The sequence below is a fragment of the Gekko japonicus genome, unplaced genomic scaffold (assembly GCF_001447785.1).
Source record: "Gekko japonicus isolate JY-2015 unplaced genomic scaffold, Gekko_japonicus_V1.1 scaffold3882, whole genome shotgun sequence".
Classification (NCBI taxonomy): Eukaryota; Metazoa; Chordata; class Lepidosauria; order Squamata; family Gekkonidae; genus Gekko; species Gekko japonicus.
Window position 1 is genome coordinate 73,778 of NW_015176564.1, and position 10,505 is coordinate 84,282.

The 10,505-nt window shown below is 49.7% G+C and overlaps 1 protein-coding gene across 1 annotated transcript; it reads right to left on the reverse strand.

The window, feature by feature from the left end:
• Positions 1-8,623: 8,623 nt before the first annotated feature.
• Positions 8,624-10,114, reverse strand: AKAP5 (A-kinase anchoring protein 5). Its single transcript, XM_015427491.1, has one exon. It carries the CDS (start codon positions 10,112-10,114, stop codon positions 8,624-8,626), a length of 1,491 nt encoding a protein of 496 aa, XP_015282977.1.
• Between the last annotated feature and the right edge of the window lie 391 nt (positions 10,115-10,505).

Genomic DNA, 10,505 nt, shown 5'->3' on the forward strand with positions numbered 1-10,505 from the left:
ATCTCTCAGGCTGGGACAAGTGATGCTCTGTCTTCTTGGTGCTTGGGGGGGGGGGGGCAACAGGGGGGGGGCTTCTAGTGTCCTGGCCCCACTGCTGGACCTCCTGATGGCACCTGGTATTTTTGGCCACTGTGTGACTGTGTTGGGCCATTGGCCTGATCCAACATTGGGCCATTGGCCTGATTCATCATTGGCTTCTCTTGTGTTCGTATGAGGGGGGGGGGGCATTGGCCTGGATGGGCCATTGGCCTGATCCAACATTGGGCCATTGGCCTGATTCATCATTGGCTTCTCTTGTGTTCGTATGAGGGGGGGGGGGCATTGGCCTGGATGGGCCATTGGCCTGATCCAACAGTGGCTTCTCTTGTGTTCGTATGAGGGGTTTGGATAAACCTATGGAGCAGAGGTCCCTCAGTGGCTATTAGCCATGAGGTATAGACAGGAACTCTCGGTCTGGGGCAAGTGATGCTCTGTCTTCTTGGTGCTTGGCGGGGGCAACAGTGGGAGGCCTTCTAGTGTCCTGGCCCCACTGCTGGACCTCCTGATGGCACATGGTATTTTTGGCCAGTGTGTGACAGAGTGTGGGACTGGGTGGGCCTTTGGCCTGATCCAACATTGGCTTCTCTTGTGTTCTTATGAGGGGTTTGGAAAAACTTATGGACCAGAGGTCCATCAGTGGCTATTAGCCACAAGGTCTAGATAGGAACTCTCAGTCTCGGGCAAGGTGATGCTCTGTCTTCTTGGTGCTTGGGGGGGGAGCAACAGTGGGAGGGCTTCTAGTGTCCTGGCCCCACTGGTGGACCTCCTGATGGCATCTGGTATCTTTGTCCACTGTGTGACAGAGTGCGGGACTAGATGGGCCATTGGCCTGATCCAACATTGGCTTCTCTTATGTTCTTATGTTCTCTTATGTTCCAGCATAGGGTTGCCAGGTCTCTTCTTACCTGCGGCAGTGAGCTCCTAGTTCCTCCTTGGGATTTTTCTGCCCCGCATGCAATGACATTGCACAGTGACGCTCTAGTGTTCGGGGCAAAAACTCTATGGTAACTATAGAGTCCCTCCCCCGAATGCTAGAGTGTCACTGTGCATGATGACATCACTGCTGGTGACATTGCATCAGCGGGATGCTGTTGTTCAGGGGTGGGGCTTCCCCCATCAGCCAGTGGCGGATTGAGACCCCCTAAATCGGGGGATCCCCTGGCCCAACTGGGGGGATGGCAACTGTAGTCCAGCAACCTATTTCCTGGAAGGGTGAGGAGAGCACGGCCTTTCCTTATTGCAGCCCCCTCCCATCCCAGCGACCAGTATTTGGAGGTACGCTGCCTCTGAACAAGAAGGTTCCACTGATGGACCTATCTTCTGTCTAATCTAAAACCATCTAAACAGGTGGTGGGATGTGCCGCCAAGTTGCAACCAACTCCTGGAGACCCCATCGAGTTTTCAAGGCAAGAGACGAACAGAGGTGGTTTGCCATCACCTACCTCTGTTTGGTGTAGTGGTTAAGTGTGCGGACTCTAATCTGGGAGCATTGGGTTTGATTCCTCACTCGTTCCCTTGCAGCTGCTGGATGACCTTGGGCAAGCCATAGTTCTGTCAGAGCTGTCCTTGAAAGGGCAGTTGTCTCAGAGCTCTCTCAGCCCCACTTACCTCACAGGGTGCGTGTTGTGGGGAGGGGAAGGGAAAGGGGTTCGTAAACCGCTCTGAGACTCCGAGTGAAGGGTGGGGTATAAATCCAATCTCTTCTTCTTCTTCTTCTGCATAGCAACCCTGGCCTTATTTGGTGGTCTCCCTTCCAAGTATGAACCAGGGTCGACCCTGCTTAGCTTCCGAGTTCTGACAATGATCGAGCTACCCTGGGCCGTCCACATCTAAGCTAGAAGCCATCACTATTATCTTCTGGCAGTGAGTTCCACAAGAAAATGGAAGTTGAGCTTTCAACGTGAAAAAATGCCTTGGCTAGCTTTTGGCACAGCGACATCCAAGGAATACCAGGGCTGCGACTGAGAGGCAGGCAACGGCAAACCAACCTCTGAAACATCTCTTGCCTTAAGAACAAGAGTAGTTCACCGCCTAGTGGTGCGTAACGCTAGAAAGAGCTAGAATTTTGGCCTGCTAGACAATGTTAGGATCTCCTGGCTATACGACACACAATGCAATACAATGATGATAGTGATAGACCTTTGGTCCAGCTAGGTCAGTATATTGCCTATTCTGACAGCTCTTCATGCCTCGGAAGGGGATTTTTCACACCGCCTACGACTTGAGTCTTTTCACTGGAAATGCCAGAGATTGAGCCTGGGACTTTCTGCAGGCAGAGCAGAGGTTCTACCGCTGAGCTATAGCTCCTTCTTGGTATTTTATAGACCACTGGTCTATCTAAATGGATATTCTCTATTCTGCTACCTGATCTTTTAAAGTGAAGATTCCTGGGACTGAAGCTGGGAACCTTCTGCCTACAGAACAATAACTAACAATGCAATGAGGAAAAATGAGGAAAAATTAGAATAAACTAAAAGGCACAGCCAGTTTGGTGTAGTTGTTAAGTGTGCGGATTCTAATCTGGGAGAACCGGGTTTGATTCCCCACTCCTCCACTTGCACCTGCTGATGTGACCTTGGGTAAGTCACAAGCTCTGGCACAGCTGTCCTTGAAAAAGAGCAGTTTGTGTCGGAGTTCTCTCAGCCCCACCCACCTCACAGGGTGTCTGTTGTGGGGAGGGGAAGGGAAAGGAGTTTGTAAGCCACTCTGAGACTCCAAGTGAAGGGCGGGGTATAAATCCAATCTCTTCTCTTCTTCCTCATTTCTCCCGGGCCAATAGTAAAGTTAAAGTTTTCCCTTGCTCGAAAGCCAGTCGAACGTGACTCTAGGGTTGCGGTGCTCATCTCCGTTTCCAAGCCGAAGAGCCAACGCTGTCCGAAGACTTCTCTGTGGTCATGTGGCTGGCATGACTAGACGCCAAGGCACATGGAACACTGTTACCTTCCCACAGAAGCGGTACCCATGTACTTACTTGCAATTTCTTGCTTGCAAACTGCTAGGTTGGCAGGAGCTGGGGCCAGAGATGGGAGCTCACTCCATCCCGTGGCACTCGGGTCTCGAACTGCTGCCGAGCTACAGACCTTCGGGACTGCAGCTCAGCATCTTAACCTCTGAGCCACCGTGGCCAATACAGTGGTAAAACAAAACAAAACAGGAAGATAAAAAAAAACCTGGAAGGACTTTATTTTTACCCACTCACAGGCAGCGGTACTGTTTTTCTTCCAGGTTGCTGTTAATTTTTGTAGTTTAATTTCATGCTTCAAAAATGTAATGACATCTTCTGCTCGGTGTTATTGACTGTTTGCCGTTTTCACTCTTTTGATTTTGCCCATGACCTCTCTGCTTCAGGGCACAACTTAAAAAAAAATATGTGTTGCATAATTAAATCAGCTTGCGTGTACAGTGCCCTTTGTGGTTTACAAATGGCCAACTTGTTTCAAATTAAAAATGCATTTCTACCAGCAGTGATGGAAAATGGGCCATCCTTCGTCAAAACATTTTTTTAAAGGATGTGTATACAGTCTAGCTTCTACAAAGAAGAAATGAACAGGCAGTCATGTAGAAGACCTTTATGCGAGAGATCTTGACTTGGCTAGGATTGTGATTCAGAATACACATCTGGGGCTGGTTTTGAATACTCATAAGAACATAAGAGAAGCCCATGTTTGATCAGGCCAATGGCCCATCCTGTCCAACGCTCTGTGTCACACAGTGGCCAAAACCCAGGTGCCATCAGGAGGTCAGCCATAAGAACATAATAGAAGCCATGTTGGATCAGGCCAATGGCCCATCTAGTCCCATACTCTGTCACACTGTGGCCAAAAATACCAGGTGCCATCAGGAGGCAGGAGGCCCAGCAGTGGGGCCAGGACACCAGAAGCCCTCCCGCTGTTGACCCCCCCCAAGAATACAGAGCATCACTTGCCCCAGACCGAGGGTTCCTATCTATATCTCATGGCTAATAGCCACTGCTCCACCTATTTATCCAATTCCCTCTTGAAGCCGTCCTTGCTTGTAGCCGCCACCACCTCCTGTGGCAGTGAAGTCCAGTGAAGGACTTCCCTTTATCTGTTCCAACCCGACTGCTCAGCAAGTTCATGCCCAGAATTAAACCTTGTTGGTCTTAAAAGTGCCACTGAACTCAAACATAGGCCCCGGTCACACGGAGAATTTGCCACGCGAAAGGCACGAATGTCGGGCGGATTTTTGGGGCGCAATCACACCGCAACATCTGGAAGCGTAGCACACCCGTGGCCAACCTGTGGCATCCTGCCAAAGATGCGGAGTTTAAAAGTACCAAGGAAAGTGCACTAGTATCCGGAAAATGCGCAGCACAGGCGGGCGTCTGATTGTGGGGGCGCTAGTATCCTGTGGCATCCGGTGCCCATCCACATCCTGGTTTTCGTAAGTGCATGCGCACAAACACAAAATTGAAAGCAGTGCTGCTCCGTGGAACTGCGCATGCACACAAACGCGAAACACTTGTGTGATCGCGCTGCGCCACTTCTTTGCCACACTGCAGCATCGCCGTGTGATCGCCAGCTAACAGCCGAAGCACAGAGACTCGGGGAACCATGTGATTGGGCTACTGCGCTTTATTTTGCTCCGGGGCGACCAACATGGTGACCCACCTGAACCTGTTTCAGTATGCTGAGATTCTTGGGTTTAAAGAGAAGTTTCAAGTGAAATCATTCTCTTCCTTCCTCTCTCTCTCCGATAGAGACAGCTTGTCCGTTCAGGAAAGCCGTGGGTGTGTGAAACTGTGTTATGAAGCAGAGCTTCTTCTATCCCTCGATGTAAACAGCCGAGAACGTGTTCCGTTCCTTGCCTTAATCCACCAAACCACTAAGTACTGAGCCCTTCTAAAGGAAGAGGCAATGCACTTATTCTTTTCATTTTGGAACGAAGGTGTTTGTGTGAATCACTCTGGGGGGAAGGCGGAGGGCGGTGGGGAAGGAGCAGAAATTACCTCAGATTCCTCTTCCATCTCCTCAGGCTCCCCTGGTAACAGCAGCATGTAAACCCACACAGTTATCGGTTAATATTGTGTCCCTAACCACTCACAACCCACACCATAACTAAAATCCGTTTGGTCACTGATACTAGAAGGTGCGACGACGGGAGAGGGTGGGGAGCCAGGAAAGCACCTGGCCATCTCGGGAGCACTTTACGTTGTGCCTATATATTTCCTTGTGCCTGTTAGGGACGCCATTCCCCAGTTGGGGGGAGGGGATCCCCCGATTTTCGGGGATCCCACCCCCAAACGTCATGTAACCATAGAGTTCTGCCCAAAATATCAGTGTCACTGTGTGATGTTGCCGACATGATGACGTCACTTCCGTGTGACGTCATTATGTCACTCACAAGTCGTGCGCTCCCCCCCCCCCCCACTCAAAAGTCCCTCCCCCGGGTCAATCCGACCTGGCAGCCCTAGCACCCGTACTGGAATTAAACCTGTTCCTAACAGTAACGCTAAGCATATCCTTGTACAGGGGTCCACGGCCTTTTTCAGCCTGCAGGCACCTTTGGAATTCTGGCATGGTGTGGCGGATGCAGCCCCAAGATGGCTGCCCCAGGAGGTGAAGCCAGCCACAAAATGCCCACCACAGGTACCTTCAGTCACACAGTGAAGATCAGTCTCCTGTAGCGGCAGAGGCTGCCAAGGCCAAATGCACAGCCAATCAAATCTCCAATGGCCAATCACAAGCCTTGGTGGGCAAAAGCTTTATGTGGCCCCACCCATTTTCTGAAAACACTTGGCGGGTGCCAGGATAGGTACTGGTGGGTGCCCATGGTGCTTATGGGCACGGCTTTGGGTACTCCTGCCCTACTAAGACTATCCTCCTTCCTGGCCTCACACATGTAAGGAAAAAAGTGTCTGGGAGGTTGTACGTAAAAGGGGAAAAAAGCTTTTAAGAAAAAAGAATTAACCCAGGACTGACCCGTCCAGGAGAGATTACTAAAATCTGGGTTAAGAGTTCAGAATAGTCGTGAATCTCAAAGGACTGTGATACTAAAATGCCATGTTTTTTGCTCTCCCAACCAGTGTCTACCAGTTGCGTTACTGGGTTAGGCTGCAGGCACCGGGGGCCAGGGTTGTCCGGTCCCCTTGCTGTGCTGGCAGGGCGATCTGAGGAGCGTTACGGGATGTCCCCGATACGGTGACATCACCTGGAAGTGACATGTTGTTGGCAACGCTCTGGTTTGAGGGAAAAACTATATAGGTTTAGGCCAAATTTACCACAGAGTTTTGCCCTCAAACCAGAGTGTCCTGTGCAATGTCCCCGACATTATGACATCACTTCTGGGTGACGTCATTGCATTGATGATGTTGTGTGGGGACGTGGTGGTTTGGGGGCGGGGTTTCCCCCACCGGCCAGCAGTGGACTGAAGCGCCGAAAACTGGGGGAACCCCTGCCAAGACCTGAGGACTGGCAACCCTAACTGGGACAATGAGAGGCTGCCAAGTCACCAGTCTGCCCAGCCTGCTGCTCTCATTAAGCCTCCGCACAAGCCGACAGCTGGCTTTTCATCTAGGGTTGCCAAGTGGACTTACCCCTCGCGGCGGGGGAGCCTCGCCGCAGTCTGGGAGTTGTTGCTAGACGCGCCGGCAGCACGTCACCGGAAGTGACGTGCGACGTTGCTGACGTTGGGGGACGTGGGGGGCGTGGCCGAGCTCCACTGACGAGCTCAGCCACGCCCCCAACGACAGCAACGTGGCCTCTGGTGACGCAGCTTCGGGGGCGGGGTTCCCCCCGGGGCCCAATTCCGCCGCGGCGGAAATTGGGCCTCCAAAGTGGGGGATTCTCTGCCCCCCGGTCCCATTTGGCAACCCTATTTTCATCCCCCATTTTGAAAACACATCTGGGTGTTACAAAAAGGAAAGGAAACAGCTGCATACATTCCATGTTACTTTAATAGCTCTCAATACATTCTATGACCATTGTGCCCGCAAAGGGACCCCGCTAGCCCACCCATTAACATTACTGTCCCCCAGGGTGGGTGTAGAAACAGCCTTGGCCTTATTTCACAAGCATTTTCTTCTATGCCCTGTGTCAGGCAGATCTCCGCACCATGCACAGAATCCTCTTCGACAAACTTACACCGAATAACACTTTCATTTCTAAGTACTTCTGCTGGTTTCTGTAACTGGAATGTGGTTGTTGATTTGGGACATGCTGCTGGGTGAATAGCAGGCACACTCCATTTTGAGTCTTATTTACTAAAACTCCCATTCCCTGTAAGGAAGCCTTGTGGCACAGCAAGTAGCGCAACCGGCTGGAAAGGCAAAGGGTCCTGGTTTGAGCCCCAAGATGGGACCTAAGTCTATTTAGCCAGCAAAAAGCCATTAGGAAAAAAGTTTTTAAAGAGGAACACAAGCCGCATATAGTTATTAGCCCCATGTGAGCCCAAAGGTTTCTTTTTTTATTTAGGTTTAAGACTTAGTCTTAAGAGGGGTTTTTTGTCTTAAGTCTTAAGAGGGTTTTTTTGTGATCTGTTCTTTAACCAAACCAAAAATTAGTTTGGATTTGTTTTTTGTGTTTGCCTTTTCGAGCCACAAAGTTCCAGTCTGGGGGGCCTTTCTTTCTCTTGCCGAGGTGGTTTGGGATGACAGTAAGTGCTTTAAGCTCCGAGCAAGGTCCAGAGACTTCCTCCAAAGAACCCTGGCCTTGCTGTAGGTCAGTCATGCATAAACAACTGGTGATACCAGATTTTGGGGGGGAGGTTGAGGGGAATGCATTGATCTGTGTGTGTGTGTGTGGGTGGGTGCACCTAGAGGCACATGGAAGGCTTGGGGTTACGCATGGATCACTTTTCCTGAAGAAACTCCTGTTCATCAGGGCACAGCCCAATCGCATCGCAAAGAGCAGTACTTTGGCACATCGCACTCCTCCAAATGAAAATGCCGTTTGGTTGAACTAACATCCACCAGGGCCTTCTTGGCCTTCCTACTGTTTCTGTGCCACTTCATACAGGCATGGCAGAAGTTACTTCTTGATTCCAAATCCCAACTGTCCATGTCACTCCCCGTTTGACCTCAAAAGCACCCATGCAATTCCAGTTTAGGACTGCCTAGCGACCTTATTCTACAGACCGGCCTACAGTTTAAATGAGTTGGCTCCACCAAGTGAAATAAATGGATGTTTGAGGGGGAATGGAGGAATCAACTGGCTTTCCTAAATCTACCACACAGAACAAACTATTAGCCTGTGGTAACCATGCAGCAAAGTGCCCCCATTCTTAAATTCTATTTTTTATTTGGGACATGTCACTAACATGCAAAATTAAGATACGGACAAGACACTGCAAGCATCCAAAGGCCGTTTCTACTCTTTCATGCCGAGTTCAAATACATCATGACTTCCCCTAAATCTTCTTACAGTGTACATACTGAATCACTGGCAGGGTCACGCCAAGTAATTTTAGCACCTGAGGCAGAAAATCCCCTCCCTGCCGGTAACAATCTTATGAACGAAGTAACAAATCATTTGCTCCCATTATCGGGACTCAGAATTCAGTGTGAAGCCGTTATCCCAGCTGCCTACCGATAGGAACATTCCAGAAGACCGGGTAACTTCTGCCATCACATGAAGCTGTTTTGCTTATTCTGCTCCAAAGCCATTTCGTTCACGAGCTGTTCGATGGACGACTGAATGGCCGACTTGACCAGCGAAGCGGCCGTTTCGATCAGAAGCAGCTCGTGCTGTTCGGGAGTCCGGCCCTCCTGATCGTTCACCCCTAAGGGTGAGGGAACCTGGGAGGCTGTTTTCCCTTCTCTCTTATGACCGCTGCTCCCTGCCCTAGAATCACTACCTTTGCCTGATTTTTTGTTCCCTTTCTGTTTGCTGGTATAAGAAAACGGGAAAAATTCACAGGCTGGGCTGGTCTCCTCCTCGTCCTGGTATTCCTCCGCTTCAGTGATAGTAATAACTATGCCCACTCCCTGAGGTAATTTATTTTCCTCAGATTTTGCTTCCTCAGTGAAACAGTTTGGCACACTCAAAGCCTCACTGGCCAGTGTAGATGGGCTACAGTGGAGGAGGACCTCCACTGAATGGCTTTCCTTGGCCTCCTTATTCTCCTCCCCAACATTAATGTTCTTTTCAGATGTTTCCAGCTCAACCTCCTGGGTGTGGCCGTGATTGGTACCTTGTACTTCGATGACTCTGGATTCATCTTCTGGCAGGTCTTGAGAAATGAGAGGGTCGATCTCAACACCCAAGTCGACTTTCTTGTTCTCTGCTTCTTCAGGACTTCCGTACAGGCTTCCATGATGTAGCTGGAAGATTTGCTTCTCCTGCTCTGTTTCAAGCACGGTTTCAGAATGGATTATTTCTGACTGAATGAGGCAATCTGTGTATTGATCAGTTCCTGGCCTCATCTCCACCGCCAAAGTGTTCTCTCCTGAGGAGATAATCATGTCTCCGTGGGTAATTTCAACGCCACGGTCAGTCTCTTCAGGAGCTCTGCCACAGGACTGTACACTGCTCACTGGATTGTCCACGGCTATGCTCTCGGGCTCACTGTTAGCTTTATTATCCAAAAGGCTTGTTGTTTCATTTGTTTTCTCACCCTGGTCTAGCTCCTCTGTCCTTTCAGAATGACCGGACTTTTTCTTTCTTCTGGAGAACCTTAGGCAGGGAATTTTAAGTCCAGAGCCAGCCTGTTCCTTCGGCAAATGCGACAAGCTAGAATCTTCGATGCTACTCTCCACTTGTACCTGGGAACCTAACTGCACTTCCTTTTTCAGAGCAAATTTGGACCGCCTTCTCAACGTCACAAGACGTTTGAAGGCCAACCAAGCTCCTCCTGACGTCCAAGATGGCTTTTGCTCCTCTGTTTCACTGTTCAACACAGTGCTGGAATGATGGTTTGTGGACTTCAAGTTTAGTGACTCCGATCCCTGGTCCTCATCTTTGTCCGTTTCTTCCCTACAGGTCTTCTTCCTTCTCTTAAAGCAAAAGGCAGAGGCCTTCTTGGTTGGGGTCTCATTTGGGGAGATGGTTTTTGCTCTCTTTGGATCTTCTAATGGCTGCGTACCCTCCCTCTGAATTTCTGTAGCAGTTTCCTCCATGCCTTGGACTTATATTGTTGTTTCTGAATATTAAATTTTGTTAATCTGGTGAAAGGCACACTTGGGGGCAGATCTACACCACAAATATATCCATTTTATACCAGTGTCATTGTCATGGCTTCCCCCACAATGAATTCTGGGAAATGTAGTTTGCTGATGGTACTGATGATTCTCTATTAGGCAGCTCCTGCTGCCTGAACCACAGTTTCCAGGGGTCTCTGGGAAGAGGGAATACCCATTTATATCTGAAGTGTGCAAGCATACAATTATAAAACTTTATGTAATATCCCTTTGCAAAGTCTTTTCTTGATCTGACAACAGCTGGAAGCTTTTGTAGCAGTGTTACCTTACACAAACATCTTCGGAAAGACTTAAAAAAAAATCAGTGTTC